The sequence below is a fragment of the Cervus elaphus genome, chromosome 12 (genome assembly GCF_910594005.1).
Source record: "Cervus elaphus chromosome 12, mCerEla1.1, whole genome shotgun sequence".
NCBI lineage: Eukaryota > Metazoa > Chordata > Mammalia > Artiodactyla > Cervidae > Cervus > Cervus elaphus.
The window spans coordinates 49,436,418-49,454,181 of record NC_057826.1 but is presented as its reverse complement, the minus strand read 5'-3'; the positions used below and the strand labels follow the sequence as shown (position 1 = coordinate 49,454,181).

At 36.6% G+C, this 17,764-nt stretch overlaps 1 protein-coding gene across 1 annotated transcript in view; it reads left to right on the top strand.

Moving 5' to 3' along the window:
* ADAM10 (ADAM metallopeptidase domain 10) overlaps positions 1-17,764 on the top strand; it is a 139,613-nt gene that overhangs the window by 84,592 nt on the left and 37,257 nt on the right. The window contains exons 5-8 of the mRNA XM_043921216.1: positions 7-107; positions 10,475-10,624; positions 14,317-14,409; positions 17,218-17,401. Of these exons, the coding sequence (XP_043777151.1) occupies positions 7-107; positions 10,475-10,624; positions 14,317-14,409; positions 17,218-17,401 (528 nt within the window). The remainder of the gene's footprint in view (positions 1-6; positions 108-10,474; positions 10,625-14,316; positions 14,410-17,217; positions 17,402-17,764) is intronic.

Sequence of the window (17,764 nt, the reverse complement as noted above, 5' to 3'; positions counted from 1 at the left end):
TTTTAGAGTATCCCCATAAATATGGTCCACAGGGTGGTTGTGCAGATCATTCAGTGTTTGAAAGGATGAGGAAGTACCAGATGACTGGTGTAGAAGAAGTAACACAGGTAAGATTTTAATACAAGTTTGTGTTTAAGAAATGAAAGTGAAGTTGTGTGTGGTTCTGCATTTAAGATGTATGTTCTAGGATTTATAAAATATTTATACTATTGTCAGGAAATACTTATATTTCTTAATTCTCAAAGAGGCCAAATAACTTGCTTATAATAAAAAAATACGATCCTGAGATTTGAATACAGTCTGCTTGACCCCCAAATCATAACATGTCCAAAATATTCTCTTTAACATGATTTATCATAAAATTAAAAGTATTCAATCTGAACATGTGTTTCGTATAAATGTCAGTGTTTGTATTAGTATGAAAATTAGAGTGACCAACTTCCCCAGGTTTGCTTGGGACATCTTCATTTTACCATTGGAAATCATGTGTCTAAGCAAACTCAGATGGTTAGTTACCCTAATAAAAATCACAGTGCTTTTAACATTTGAATTGTAAGTTTTTCTGCTGTTGACTATTGACCTTTGATTCTTTTTTTATTTTATTTATAGGTGATAGTTTTGTAGTTATTTAAAACATGAGTTTAAAATTTTTAAAGTTTTGTTTTTATAGTAAAAACATTTATCATGTATTTTGAACATCCTTTCTAAAAGTAGTAGGGTAGATTAACATTTCTTGAGTCACAAATGCAAATTTGTATGTTTCTTAATCTGCAAAATGGCATAAGATTATACCATTTCAAATGGGTCTTTCAAGTCTAAGTGAGATTTTATTCTTATATTCACTGAACAATTTTCTATTGATCTCCCATATACTGGAATATCTGTGGCAGCTTCTGGGAATATGTGGAAATTAAGATGAAGGCTTATCCTCAGAAAGTTTATGGTTTAATTGAAGACACAGAAAAATTGAAGGTAGTAAGAAATTGAGAATTAAGTTAAGAGTTAATGCGTGTGGGTGGTATTCTACCCACAAAAAGACTAGTTAACCTAGCCTCGAAAGTGTTTGAGGACAATAATCAGAAACTAAAAGAATAAGCAAAAGTTAGATTGACCATGAAGAGATGGAAAGAGAAGGAACAGTGAATACAAGGCCAGAGAGATAGCAGTACCAGTAAAGAATTCTTAGCTTCAGGCTAGGGGTGAAAAACTAGAGACTTGGAGATTAATTAGAAGCTGTTGCAATTATTCAGTTGAGAAATGATAGTCACTTGTATAGGTGTTGGCAATGTGGATAGACAGGATGAAACTATAGATTGCTAGGTATAATAGAGTTTATCAGTGGCTAGATATAACATTAATATACAAAAGAAGGTTATATATATTTTTTATATCAGCAGTAGACCACCAAAAATGTAATGCAAGAGTGGACATCATTAAAAATAGTGTCAAGAATATCATGTATCAAAGAGTAAATGTAACAAAGAAAGACCTATATAAGGAAAATTGTAAAACTTTATAAGAAATGTTACAGGTGACTGATTTTATTATAGAGAGATATATACTGTATTAATGGAACTGATACCTAATAGAAAAATATTAATTTTCCTCATATTGATTTCTTGATTCAATGCAATTCCATGTCAATTACAACATGATTATTCATAGCACTTGATGGATTTAAAATGTTTCAAGAAAAAGTGAAGGCTAAGAAGAAATAAGTCCCATCTAAAGATAGTGAACAAGAAAAAGATTTACCCTGGAAGATATTAAAACTTACTAAAGTAACTGAGAGAGTACTTTTAGTTAGCATAGGGATGAACAGATTGACCAGAGGGGTAAAATTAATTGCTCAGGAACAGATCCATACAGATATGAAACTTTGTTATGTGGTAGAGATAAACTCTCAAAGGAAAAATAGAGACTGTTGAACAAATGGAGCCCCCCAAAAATATTTATCCATTTGGAGAAAAAATGAAGTTGTATCTTTACCTCATATAATATTTAAAACAAAACTCGGTAAGTACCACATGTCTAAAACAAAAACTTTGAAACTCTTAGTAGAACAGTAGGTGGAAATTTCCCTTTCCAGCTATGCTAAAGTAACTGGCATCCAACTAGCCATTCTGCAAAAAACAACTGGAAAAACAAAAACAAAAACAAAAAGTCCCAATTATTTTCAAATATTGGCCAACAGGCAATGCAGGATTGACATCCCTGAGAGAGGAGAAATAAATATCTCTGATTTCTATGACTTTTTGACTGGAGGCAAAATTTCAGGAATGGCACAATGAAGGGCACTTCAAGAAGAGTATGAAATGCATAGCACTCTTGCAGAATTGAAGAGATAGGTAAAGGTTCAGAAAGGCTGACGAATCTGGATTTATGGACATAGTACCTGGGAGAAGGAGTGAGCTAGGCTGACAAAAAGCTGTAGATATCTGCACAGTGGTCACCTTGAATCTTAGCTGGATTCCAGCCTATGCACACACAGGGTGAGATTCTATGAGAAAACTACCCGAGAAAGAAAAACTACTGAGAAATCTATGAACTAAATAACTATCAAAAATTGTACTTGGTAGAGGTCCCAGCCCACCCTTGGAATAGGCTAATCTCACCCTAGTCTAAAGGACTACTCCAGACCTGTTCTAACTAAGCTGAAAAACCAAGCTTCAGAAAGATCAAAGTGCTTTTCAAGTAAATTAGCTGCCTATCTTCTCACTGGAGAAGGGAATGGCAAACCATTTCAGTATTCTTGCCTTGAGAACCCCATGAACAGTGTGAAAAGGCAAAAAGATAGGACCCTGAAAGATGAACTCCCCAGATTGTTAGGTGCCCAATATGTTACTGGAGATCAGTGGAGAAATAACTCCAGAAAAAATGAAGAGACAGACCCAAAGCAAAAACAACACCCATTTGTGGATGTGACTGGTGATAGACGCAAACTCCAGTGCTGTAAAGAGCAATATTGCATAGGAACCTGGAATGTTAGGTCCATGAATCAAGGCAAATTGGAAGTGGTCAAACAGGAGATGGCAAAAGTAAACGTAGACATTTTAGGAATCAGCGAATTCAAATGGACTGGAGTGGGTGAATTTAACTCAGATGACCATCATATCTACTACTGGGGGCAAGAATCTCTTCGAAGAAATGGAGTAGCCATCATAGTCAACAAAAGAGTCTGAAATGCAGTACTTGGATGAAATCTCAAAAATGACAGAATGATCTCTGTTCATTTCTAAGGCAAACCATTCAATATCACGGTAATCCAAGTCTGTGCCATGACCAGTAATGCTGAAGAAGCCAAACGGTTCTATGAAGATGTACAAGACCTTGTAGAACTAACACCCAAAAAAGATGTCCTTTTCATTATAGGGGACTGGAGTGCAAAAGTAGGAAGGCAAGCAACACCTGAAGTAACAGGCAAATTTGGCCTTGGAGTACAGAATGAAGCAGGGCAAAGGCTAATAAAGAGTTTTGCTAAGAGAACGCACTGGTCATAGCAAATACCCTCTTCCAAGAACACAAGAGAAGACTCTACACATGGACATCACCAGATGGTCAATACCAAAATCAGACTGATTATATTCTTTGCAGCCAAAGATGGAGAAGCTCTATACAGTCAGCAAAAACTAGACCAGGAGCTGACTGTGGCTCAGAGCATGAACTCCTTATTGCCAAATTCAGACTTACATTGAAGAAAGGAGGGAAAACCACTAGACCATTCAGGTATGACCTAAATCAAATCCCTTATGATTATTCAGTGGGAGTGAGATATAGATTCAAGGGGTTAGATCTGATAGACAGAGTGCCTGAAGAACTATGGATGGAGGTTCATGACATTGTACTAGAGACAGGGAGCAAGACCATCCCCAAGAAAAAGACATGTATAAAAGCAAAATAGCTGTCTGAGGAGGCCTTACAAATAGCTGTGAAAAGAAGAGAAGTGAAAAGCAAAGGAGAAAAGGAAAGATAAACCCATTTGAATGTAGAGTTCCAAAGAATAGCAAGGAGAGATGAGAAAGCCTTCCTAAGTGATCAGTGTAAAGAAACAGAGGAAAATAATAGAATGGGAAAGACTAACTTTCTCTTCAAGAAAGTTAGAAATACCAAGGGAACATTTCATGCAAAGATGGGCTCAATAAAGGACAGAAATGGTATGGATCTAACAGAAGCAGAAGATATTAACAAGAGGTGGCAAGAATACACAGAAGAACTGTACAAAAAAGATCTTCATGACCCAGATAATCACGAAGGTGTGATCACTCACCTAGAGCCAGACATCCTGGAATGTGAAGTCAAGTGGGCCTTAGGAAGCATCACTACAAACGAAGCTAGTGGAGGTGATGGAATTCCAGTTGAGCTATTTTAAATCCTAAAAGATGATGCTGTGAAAGTGCTGCACTCAATATGCCAACAAATCTGGAAAACTCAGCAGTGGCCACAGGGCTGGAAAAGGTCAGTTTTCTTTCCAGTCCCTAAGAAAGGCAATGCCACAGAATGTTCAAACTACCGCACAAATCATTCATCTCACAGGATAGTAAAGTAATGCTCAAAATTCTCCAAGCCAGACTTCAGCAGTACATGAAGCATGAACTTCCAGATGTTCAAGCTGGTTTTAGAAAAGGCAGAGGAACCAGAGATCAAATTGCCAACATCTGCTGGATCATCGAAAAAGCAAGAGAGTTCCAGAAAAACATCTATTTCTGCTTTATTGACTATGCCAAAGCCTTTGACTGTGTGGATCACCACAAACTGTGGAAAATTCTTAAAGAGATGGGAATCCAAGACCACCTGATCTGCCTCTTGAGAAATCTGTATGCAGGTCAAGAAGCAACAGTTAGAACTGGACATGGAACAACAGACTGGTTCCAAATTGGGAAAGGAATACATCAAGGCTGTATGTTGTCACCGTGCTTATTTAACTTATATGCAGAGTACATCATGAGAAATGCTGGGCTGGATGAAGCACAAGCTAGAATCAAGAGAAATATCAATAACCTCAGATATGCAGATGACACCAACCTTATGGCAGAAAGTGAAGAAAAACTAAAGAGCCTCTTGATGAAAGTGAAAGAGGAGAGTGAAAAAGTTGGCTTAAAACTCAACATTCAGAAAAGTAAGATCATGGCAATCGGTCCCATCACTTCATGGCAAATAGATGGGGAAACAATGGAAACAGTGAACGACTTTATTTTTTGGGCTCCAAAATCACTGCAGATGGTGACTGCACCCATGAAATTAAAAGACTCTTACTCTTTGGAAGCAAAGCTGTGACCACCGTAGAGAGCATATTTAAAAGCAGAGACATTACTTTGCCAACAAAGGTCTGTGTAGCCAAAGCTATGGTTTTTCCAGTAGTCATGTATAAAGAACTGAAGAACGCTATAAGAACACTATAAAGAACGCTGAGTGCCAAAGAATTGATGCTTTTGGACTGAGGTGTTGGAGAAGAATCTTGAAGAGTCCCTTGGATTGCAAGTATATCCAACCAGTCAATCATAGAGGAAATCAGTCCTGGGTGTTCATCAGAAAGACTGATGTTGAAGCTGAAACTCCAGTACTTTGGCTACCTGATGCAAAGAATTAACTCATTGGAGAAGACCCTGATGCTGGCAAAGGTTGAAGATGGAAGGAGAAGGGGACGACAGAGGATGATATGGTTGGATGGCACCACGGACTCAGTGGACATGAGTTTGAGTAAACTCCGGGAGTTGGTGATGGACAGGGAGGCCTGGGTTGCTGCAGTCTATGGGGTTGCACAGCGTCAGACACAACTGAGAGACTGAACTGAATTGAGCTGATTATAACTAAGCTCAATAGTGCTTGTTAAAAAAGGACACTGAATGTAGATACTCAGTGATATAACATTCAGAATGTAAGACGTTTAGAAAACATTGCTGGATGACAAGAAGCTCAAGAAGTTGAAATATATGATCCATGATCAGGACAAAAAATACAACCAGACAGAAACAGACTGGAAATTACAGGCATTAGCATACAAGGACTTTAAAGCAACTATTACTAATATATTCAAAAATTACTGATAACAAAGAGAAGAGAAGAGTGATTATAATGAAAGAATCAGGTATAATCCCCTAGTGAGGATTTAGCTAGTAATCAACGAATAGATTTTCAAAGTTATGTGGAAATATAAAGGACCCACAGCCTAAACAATTTTCAAGAAAGAACAAAAGCCAGAGGACTTATACTACCTGAATTTGAGACTTAACTATAAAGCTGCAGTCATCAAGATGGTATCATCCTGACCTCAGGATAGATTTATTACAGGTTATGGAACAAAATAGAGTCCATATCCATATGGTCTGTTAAATTTCACAAAAGTCCCAAAGTAATTTAAACGACAGAAGAATGGTCTGACAAATGAAAGTAAAAGTGAAAGTCACTCAGTTGTATTCGACTCTTTGCAATCCCATGGACTATACAGTCCATGAAAATCTCCACGCAAGAATACTGGAGTGGGTATTCTTTCCGTTCTCCAGGGGATCTTGCCAACCCAGGGGTCAAACCCAGGTCTCCTTCATTGCAGGCGGATTTTTTTACCAACTGGGCAACAAAGGAAGCCCAATAATACTAGAGTGGGTAGCCTTTCCCTTCTCCAGCAGATCTTCCGGACCCATGAATCAAATCGGTTATCTCCTTCATTGCAGGTGGATTCTTCACCTACTGAGCTATCAGAGAAGGTCTGACAAATAGTACTGTAAAAAAAAAAAAAGAACCTCAACTTACACTGTTATGGGCTGTGTGCTCAGTCGCTTCAGTCGTGTCTGACTCTTTGTGACCCTGTGGACTGTAGGCCACCAGGCTCCCCTGTCCATGGGATTCTCCAGGCAAGAATACTGGAGTGGGTTGCTGTGCCCTCCTTCAGGAGATCTTACCAACCCGGGAATTGAACTCGTATCTGCCTACGTCTCCTGCATTGCGGGTGGATTCTTTACCCACTGAGCCACCTGGGAAGCTTGTTTATACCATTACACCATATACAAAATTGATGATAAATCTGCATAAAGCTATAACATAAACTTCTAGATTAAAACGTAGAAATTTTGTGCCTTTGGAATAGAAAACATTTTCTTAGGATACAAAAATAGCCCCCCCCCATCCCCCTCCCCGCCCAAAATCGCAAGTTTGACTTTGTTAAATTAATAACTTCTCAAAAGATAGAGTTAAGAAAATGTAAAAAGAAGCCACTGACTGTGAGCAAAATGTCAACAGTATGTATATCTAACAGAAGGCCTCTCCAGAATATAATAAGAACTCTTAAAGTCAAAGTGAATGTCATGTCCGATTCTTTGCGACCACATGGACTATTCAGTCCATGAAATTCTTTAGGCCAGAATACTGGAGTGGGTAGCCTTTCCCTTCTCCAGGGGATCTTCCCAACCCAGGGATCGAACCCAGGTCTCTTGCATTGCAGGCGGATTCTTTACCATCTGAGCAACAGGGGAAGCCCAAGAACTCAAAAAGAAATACACAAACCTCAATTAAAAAATGGGCAAAGGCATTTGGAAAGACACTTGACAAAAGAAGATATTAAAAAATATTTTGTATTTTGAGATAGGGAAACTCTTTAATAAGGCATGAAATCGTTGACTACTGAAAAATTGGTATATTTCACTATATGAAAATTAAGAGTGAAGGACACCTTACAGTGAAGACAGTTATGAACTCTGAGTCAATGTTAACAATACATGACATTGACAAAGAATTGTTTTCAAAAATAGAGAAGTAGTCCTCCTGCTTAGAACAACTAATAGAAACCAACCTGATGTCAAAATTTGAATATTTAAAAAAATGTGTTTATGTTTATTTATATATGTATCTACATATGTGTTTGTTTATTTCAAGGCATTAGAGAAATAACAGGACTTTGAAGAAGTGTGGGCCAGATCTTAGGGGGAGAAAAAGGACTCTTAGGAAAGTGACCCTGACACTTCAGGCTACCTTTTCTCTAGCTATATCTTCCAGTTCCTGAGTAGGTTCTTGAGGCTAAAGATAAAAGTACTGTTTAGGGACTTCATGTTGAGATTGTGAATGAAAGAAGGGCTGCTCTCTAGAAGTAAAAGTGAATCAGAAAGTGTTCTACCTTCCCTCAAAGGGATTAGAGTTTTTCACCACATCTTCTTAATCTCTGACTGAATTAAGGTAATGGAGGATTACTAATGCACCTAGCCTCATTGCTTGCCGGAAGTGAAAATATTAATAGATCTTGAGAAAGATATCATTACTTGAAGCCTCAGATTATGTCTATGATTTTCCATGTACATTGTCCAGCACTCAGTTCAAAATAATCAGCATATTAACAAATGAGACAACATGGTAGAAGAATGAGAGGGAAAAAATTATTTACCAAACATTAGTCATTCAAGATTAAATGACAGGGTTTCTCTTGGTGGTCCAGTGGTTAAGACACTGCAGGGAGGAAGGTGTTGATCCCTGGTCAAAGATTGCTCATGCCTCATGGTATGGCACGACCAAAAAATAAGAAATAGAAATTTAAAAAGAAAGATAAATGACAGATACCCTCAAAAATGTATAGATGAGGTGTCAGACATGTTAACAACCTAAAGGTATCTGAATAATGAAATGATCAGACTTAGATACAGACTTTATAGTATGTTCAAGTACATAAAGACAAAATTAAAAATTTCAGCAGAAAATTGGAAGTGAACTGAAGAACCTAATGGAAATTCTAGAACTGAAAAATATAATAACAGAAACTAAGAATTTGATGAACTTAGACCTGGATAGTATGTCATAAGAAAAAAATAAACCGCTTAGAAACAAATGGGTAGAAAATACAGAAATGAGTTTAAGAGACATAGTGATACATCAGAAAGTTTTAAAGTATGTAATTGGTATCTCAGAAGGAGAAAAAATGAGAGTGAAATAGAGACAGATAGTGGCTGAGAATTTTCCACATATGGCAGAGAATATCAAACAACAAATTTAGTAAACCCTGTTATTAGTGCAGGAAAAATCTTTCATGAAGAAAATTATAGTTTACACAGTATTAGAAAAGTCTAAAGACCAAAAGATATACTCTTAAAAACAACCAGTTAAAAAGTCCAGTCACCTTCAAAGAAGCAGCAGTAAAAATGACAGCTCATTTCTCATTGGAAACAGTTGAAACCAGAAGACAGTGGAATGTGCTGAAACAATAACTGCCATCCTAGAATGATGTACTGAGTGAAAATAGGTAAAAGTACAGTGAAGACAGTAACTAAGAGAACACACATGGAGTTGTCAAGGGAGAAGGAAATTATAAAATGTGAGTGTAAATTTGGAATCGTGGCTTAAAATTTAAGTTAAACTCTCTATTACTGTCATTATAGTTCACTTAACATGGTGCTTTTAGATGTCAGCAAATATTTAAATCTTTAGATTCAATAACAGTGTTACTTCTTTAAACAAATACTTAGAGTGTCTACCATTTGCCTGTTAAGTGTATGTTGCAGCTAGCAGTATAGTAAGAAGCAAACACAGAGATAGTTTCTTCTTTCCAGAACTCATATGCTAGTGGTTGAAGTAATGGTGGTGGACTGGGGACAGAAAATAAATAACCACATGATTAACTGTGATGGACATGGGTCCATGGTTCTGTGAGGTGTAAAATGGGTGATTTAACTAACCTTTGCTAAGTCTGAAGAAAGAAGTTATCTAGATCAGGGAAGGCAGCATCACCATGTGCAAAATACTGTGATGGGATACAGATGATGTGTTGCAGGATTGGAAAGAAGCTCTGTTTAGCTGTAGCAGAGAGAGCTAGAGTTGGGTAGTGTTGTAAGGTTTCTCTGTGAAGTAATGTGGAATGGGACAAAACTGGACAGGTAAATAGAGTCTGTAGTGTTGACTAGGTGGTGCTTATAAAGGGTTTATGATTTTATTCTTAGAGTGATAGGAAGTCATTGAAATACAAATGCAGATGGGTAATATTTTCAAAATCATATTTTGAAAAGATTGCAGTATGAAGATCAGATTGAAGGTCAGCCATGGATAGAGACGGATTCCCATCACTCTTATTGCAGTACTGTAGGTAGTAAGTGATGGTGGCTTGGGCTAATGTGATGGACTAGAGGTAATGTGGGTAGATGCCCTAAGTACTTAGATGCTAAATTTGACACCGCTGGGTGATAGATTGGTAGAGGAAGATATCAAAGTGTTATAGACTACTGTAAGACTTGCTTTATATACACACACACATGATTGCATATTAAATGGTATGTTTTGAAAATGTTTCAAAGTTAAAGAATTGTTTGAATAAATAAATCATCTATACAGTAGAATGTTATGAGACTGGAAGTGGTGTTTAGGAATTTTTAACAGTGTGAGGAAATAACCTATGGTCTTACATAATAAAGTAGAAAATGAAGTTGTTTAAAATGTATATCATTAATTATATAAATTATGATAGTGAAACATGCTAATGATCAGAAATAACTCTTTTGACATATAGACACCTCAAGAAGAACATGCTATTAATGGTCCAAAACTCCTGAGGAAAAAACGTACAACTGTAGCTGAAAAAAATACCTGTCAGCTTTATATTCAGACTGATCATCTGTTCTTTAAATATTACGGGACACGAGAAGCTGTGATCGCCCAGGTATCTATAATTTTGCTACTACTTTAGTTTTGATATTCTCATATTGTTTCATTATACCTGTATTTTCCTCTAAAAGTTAAAGTTAGTGCATATCTCATTTTGGAAGAGTGATGAGTATGTATTTTCAGTTGTGATGTGATAAAATATGTAAGATAAGAACTTAAATAACTGAAAGACCAGTTAGGATATTTTAGTGTCGTTCAAAAGAGAGATTTAAGAAAATGATTTCATGAAGAAGATGATGGCACTGGAGCTTAGCTTTGAAAAGAGGGTCAGATTATCATTTGTGGTCTTAAAGGAGAGAAAGGTAGAAGAATCCTAGTGAGCGTATTTAATTTCTAGTCTGTATTCTCATTATACTTAACACTCTGTGTGCTCTGTGCTTCGTTGCTCAGTTGTGTCTGCCTTTTTGTGACCTCATGGACTGCAGCCCGCCAGGCTGCTCTGTCTGTGGGGATTCTCCAGGCAAGTATACTGGAGAGGGTTGCCTTGCCCTCCTTGGGGGGATCTTCCCCACCCAGGGATAGAACCCAGGTCCTCCCACATTGCAGACAGATTCTTTACTGTCTGAGCCACCAGAGAAGCCCACTCTATAAGTTACACTATTATCTGCATTTGTATCTTTTCAACCCTTCAGTTTAGTTCAATTCAGTCACTCAGTCATGTCTGACTCTCTGCGACCCCATGAACCGCAGCACGCCAGGCCTCCCTGTCCATCACCAACACCTGGAGTTTACCCAAACCCATATCCATTGAGTTGGTGATGCCATCCAACCATCTCATCCTCTGTCATCCCCTTCTCCTCCTGCCCTCAATCTTTCCCAGCATCAGGGTCTTTTCAAATGACTCAGCTCTTCTTATCAGGTGGCCAAAGTATTGGAGTTTCAGCTTCAACATCAGTCCTTCCAATGAACATTCAGGACTGATTTCCTTTAGGATGGACTGGTTGGATCTCCTTGCAGTCCAAGGGACTCTCAAGAGTCTTCTCCAACACCACGTTTCAGAAGCATCAATTCTTCAGTGCTCAGCTTTCATTATAGTCCAACTCTCACTCTACTGGAAAAACCCTTATTAAAGTATAAATTTTTTGGAGATACTCTTCAAAATATCCTTCATTTTGAAGGTATCCATTGAGTTTGATGAATGCATTTTGAGTCCAAGGATTTGAGACTGAGATGGTGGAGGTGTCATTAGTACAAATGGTGAACTTGTTTTGTTGGTGGTAATGAACTTACTTTTAGACATGTTTTAAAAACCCATGTATATGATTGTCCCTTTAGGGTATTGAAAATACAAAATTGGAGCATGGGAGAGGTTAGCCTTGAGCTTTCTGCATGGAATTTAAGGGTTTAAGAGATAGTTAAAACAAGGAAAGAGAATGAGAAGGAGAGAATAAAATATAAAGGGAAGGAACTGGGAGATAAAATCTCTTTATAGTGAATAGATTGAAGAGAAATTATGGGCTAAAATGTAATAGTTAAAAGAGGTAGGAGATAAAGTAGAATCAACCAAGGAATAAGAAAAGTTTCAAATTAAATGCATAGCCAGTAGTGTCGTATTTGGAGATATCAAAGAGAATGACTTCAATGTGTTAATTAACTTGATGGGAGGGATCCTTTCCCAGTGTGTATGTTTGGCAAATTGTCATGATATACACTTTAAATATCTTACATTTAATTTGTTGATTATACCTCAGTGAAAAAGACCCTGATGCTGTGAAAGATTGAAGGCAGGAGGAGAAGGGGACAACAGAAGATGAGATGGTTGGATGGTATCACTGATTAAATGGACATGAGTTTGAGCAAGCTTCAGGAGATAGTGAAGGACAGGGAAGCTTGGCATTGGATGGTTGGATGGCATCACCAACTCAGTGGACACGTGTTTGAGCAATATCTGGGAGTTGGTGATGGACAGGGAAGCCTGGTGTGCTGCAGTCCATGGGGTCACAAAGAGTCGGACATGACTGAGCGACTGAACTGCCTGACTGAACTGAACGCTGAAAAATGAGAGAATGATTATAAATATTAGTTGATTTAGTTATCAGAAGATTGTTGATGTGTTTTAAGCAAACTTTCAGTAAAGTTGTGAGGGTGAAAACATTGTGAACAATAAGGAATTGGTTGGCAGGAACAGTTAGGGTTTTAAGAGACATGAAAAACCAGAAATATGGTGGCTTAAGAATAATATGGAATATTTGAGTGAAAGGGGGACACACGAGCAGTTGGTCAGAAGAGGAAAATGATCCAGTAGAGAAGCAGTGTAAGATATGAAAAAGAAAAATTGATGTAAGACAATGTTCTTGAAGATCCAGTAAGGATTGGGGTTAAGAATATAAGAAAGTTACTCCATAAGGAAGAGTTACCATTTGAGGAAGATAGAAATGGATAAAGATATAAAAGTTTGAAGGTTAAAAGAGCAGAAACTCAAGATGAACTCTTAGTAAACTAAGATATTTAATTAGTCATCTGTGGAGAAATGTTTGAACCGCCAGTGTTCAGGGTGGAGAAAGAACCAAGAATTGGATAAGGGATCACTAAGCCAAGCTGAGTGTAGGTAGCACAGATTTATAAGGGACTTTATCAGCAGTGTTATGATGTTCTTTATCAATGTGTGGCAAACTGGGCTCCTTTTAAAATTGTTAATGCTTCTACTTGGCTGTTCTATGTTTATATAATTTATTTGAAAGTAGTTTTGAAACTATATATGCATGTATATTTTCACATAAGTGGTAGCAGGAATGCTTTTTGTAAATGAAGATGGGAAGGTTCATATAAAGTGATTTAGAAGCCAGAGAGTTAAGTTGGGAGTCAGCTAGGTAAAAAGAGGATCTTTTCTGTGTTCTGTCACTCTGCTTGTCTCTCTCAATTTTAGCAAAATCTGAATGTATATTATTTATATTTGTATTACTTCCTTCCCTTTCTCCCCCCTCTAAAATAAATCTCTATAAGTTTTTTGGGACCTTCTCAGTTTTGTTTACCACTATACCTCCAGCACCTAAAACAGCCTTTGTTGTTACTTAGTTGCCAAGTCATCTTAAATGCTTTTTGGACCCCATGGGCTGTAGCCTGCCTGGCTCCTCCCGCCATGGGATTTCCCAGGCAAGAATACTGGAATGTGTTGCCATTTCCTTCTCCAGGGGATCTTCCCAACCTAGGAATCAAATCTGTCTCCTGCATTGGCAAGCGGGTTCTTTACCCACTGAGTCACCAGGGAAGCCCAGTACCTACTACCTAGTAAGTGGTGGACAAAACTTACAGAATGTGTACCAGTGCAGCAGTGGAAAGACTGTGTCAGAGAATGACTGAGTATCCTGATACTAACAGGGAGATATTCACAGAATATGTTTGAATTGAGTCTAAGGAGTAAAACCCTAGGTATAAGGCAGCAGCATGTGAAAAAGCATGGAAGTATGACATTGCAGGATGAATTGAGGAAACAAAGTTTCATATGACCGAGGCAAGAGTGCATGTTTGGTTTTGGCCAGAGAAAAGTCTGGAGAGTCTTCAGTTTCTCTTCTCAGTTCCAGCTCACTCATCTTTTTCATCCTTTCATCTAGTATATGATATTGACATTTTAAAATTTGAATGTGGTAGAATATGAATAATTCTTGATTTGGAAAATGGAAATTCACAGTATTTTTCACGTTTCAACATTGCCCCTAAAATGTTTTTCTTTTTTTAAAATATCAATAGATATCCAGTCATGTTAAAGCAATTGATACCATTTACCAGACAACAGACTTCTCTGGAATCCGTAACATCAGTTTCATGGTGAAACGCATAAGAGTAAGTAAGGAATTTCAATAGTTAACATCAAAAAGAGAAACAATAAGGATCATGTTTACAAAATGAAAATGCTTGCCTTTTATTTCATTTTTATGCATTAAATAGTTTAAATTGTATTTACTGATACAGGTTATCTTTACTCTTGGGTTGTATATACACACAGAGTGGATACCTGGACCTAATGACTTAAGAATGAAATCTATAGAGCTTTAATCTGGACTGTAGAAGAAGTATGGTAGAAAGTACTGTTTTCTGTTTGTCTGATTAACATGCTAGTTATAAAGCGCTCTGGTAACTAGAGACTTGGTACTTGACATTTCCCCAGTTTCTGTAGTTTCTGTGGATTTCCCTTATAGAGTATACTTTAGAGTGTGTCCCATTGATGCTCCAGTGGAGGGAAGGATAGATACAGTGGTTAAGTAAAGTTGGAAGTTGGAGAAACACTTAATTCTATTTCCTCTTGAAATTTAACAGTGCACACTAATGCATTCCAGGTTTTGAGAAATCCTTTGGGAAAGAAATCCATACATTTCTAAGCTCATTTAGCCTTTTTTGTATTAACATCATCTGAGACGCCAAAGAATTGCAGTACACGTTTTGAGAAATGCTGATTCTTAGTTTTCATATTATAAATTGTTAATAAGTAAATACTCAATTATTAACAAAATAGGAGTTTCAAACATTTTCTAAATATGAATTCTTTCAAAGTATATAGCTTTTAAGAATCTGAGTTTATAAGCTAGATAACCCATGTTTTAAAAGTACCATTTTACAAAAGTACTTTCCACAGAACTTCTTTATTTTTAACAAAAATTGTAATTTTTTTTTAAAATTATATATTTATTTATTTTTGGCCTCACTATGCAGCTTGCAGGATCTTAGTTCCCCAACCAGGGATTGAACCCTAGCCCTCTCAGTGAAAGCACTGAGTCTTGACCACTGGATCTCCAGGGAACTTCCCATAGAGAATTCTTTATATTTCTTAAAATATGATTGACTAGATTATAGTTTTAGTATACATGTGTAATATATTTTTAAAAATAACTGGAAGTGGTCTTTACTTTTAAAAGTGACATGATTAAATACTACATTGAGTTGTCTTGAGGTGAAATAATATGGTTTATAGACAGATAAAGAACTGTAATCAGTTGCTTTTGTGTATTTTGAGAGTGATATAAACATCTAAATGAGCAAATAAAAGTGATAAGTGGTATAAGTATTACTGTTTAGTAGACAGAGGAATAAAGTGCAAAGTAGTGAAAAACAGAGAACACCCTAAGAAGTTTTAGTAAGGTACATTTTTTTGAGTAAAATAATTTGCATTATGAAGAAACACATGTACATAAAAGGGTAATGTGGCAGTTGGTTCGTTCTTTTTCCGGCCTTTAGTCAAGATTAAAACTTTAGTTTAAAATCTCATCAGTTGAAGTTTGTGACCCATTAAATAATTTGAAATTTATATTTTGTAAGCATATATTTAAATATTCATCATCCCATTTTTAATATAGGTAACTAAAATTTAGATGCAGTTTTTATTTATAACCAATATTATAGAAGTATCAGAATTTCATTTCTGTGTTTTGTGGGGAGAAGCAATATGTAGCATGTCTCTAAGCATGGGCTACTTACAACACATAGTGTTCTTGTTTTGGGATTTGTGTGTGTGTGTTATATGACCATAACTAATTGTTTTTGATTAATTGTTAATGGATAAACCAGATGTTCTCATACCTGTCCTTGGGCAGTTAACCTCAAGGGGTTTCTGCCACCCTGTTTGTAAACCCCTTGGTTTTACTGAAAGATGTGGATCATAAAAAGACCTGTAGTTTTCATTTTATTGACTGTAATAGCCTTACCTTATCACTGATATTTTCAGTAGACTGAGATTTGCCTTCTAAGCAGTGTTTATTCTCATATATATTCCTTTTTATTCTCTGTCAACAGTCTTATATGTAATTCTCTTACTTAGAGAAAACCAAATTGTTCTAGGACTTCAAAAGATAGGCAGAGGTCTCTGAAAAGAAGTAATGACTCATAAATAAAAGCTTTTGTTTTGGTGAAGTTTGGTATCAGAATGGATTATTCTTCACATTGTGTAAGAGAAACCTGCCCCAAGAGTATAGTAGTAAAATGTTTGAAGGAAACATTCTGGAGGAATTCAGCTTGAAATAGAGAAACAAATGGGCAAAGAAAAAAAATTTCTTACATTCAGGGAAAAAAATTGAACTTGAAGCTAGTTGGGCTTGACTCATGATTTTCTAGGCAAGTAGAACCAGGAATATGATCTGTCTGCTGAATTGACAGTCTTGGATTTAATATCTATTTTATGTTCTGCTAATTAGGTGAAGAATAGGGTTTTATATCCTTTACTTATCACCATATGTAGGAGATCAGCACTAAGGGAGACTGATCAGATGATTAAATTTGAGAAACTGTACTTCCTTATTAGAAATTTTGAAAGCAGAACTTGTTTTTTCATCCCAAGTGTTCAGGAAAGGGGTGAATATTTGCTCAGAAATGTAACCTACTCAGTTTTAATTCCCCTACCTTGTCTTTCCATTTTTCTTTCTTTTTGGTGTCTATGATCAGCTATAGGGTGGAGGAAGTGGGAATAACTGTAGAAGCATTAATTTAGCCCCAACTTCCTTGGGCCCCAAGTATATTGTCCAACTTGGTCAAATTTTTCTAAATCTTCAGTTATCCTCATGGCTACTTAAAAAAAAAAATTGACTAAGTAGTGGATACTACTTCCTCTAAAGCTCTGCTGACATTAGCTGCTTATTAAAATCATTGTTTTGTGGATTTTAGATCAATACAACTGCTGATGAGAAGGACCCTACAAATCCATTCCGTTTTCCAAATATTGGTGTAGAGAAGTTTCTGGAGCTGAATTCTGAGCAGAATCATGATGACTACTGTTTGGCCTACGTTTTCACAGATCGAGATTTTGATGATGGTGTCCTTGGTCTGGCGTGGGTTGGAGCACCTTCAGGTAGTTTATCTAAATATGTCTTGACTTACTACTTGAAATGAAAAGCAGTTTCATGATGGATTGAATTTTACAGAGTATAGGAGAAAGTGATGCCCATGCAGTATTTTCATTTGTACAGCTCAAGTTAGGTAAGATTCATAAGCATAATGTAAATGGAAAAATAGATGAAGCAGCTTTTTATTTTGAAATGAATTACATGAGTACTAACAGGGAGATATCCTGACATTTGGTGTCGTACATTCAGTGACTGAAATAAATAATTTTATGGGGAAAAGTGGTACTTATTTCTGAAACTGAAAAGCAGAATGTTAATTGTTCCACAAAAGTTAATGTAATTAATTAATGGGGTGGGGGTTGGGGAGA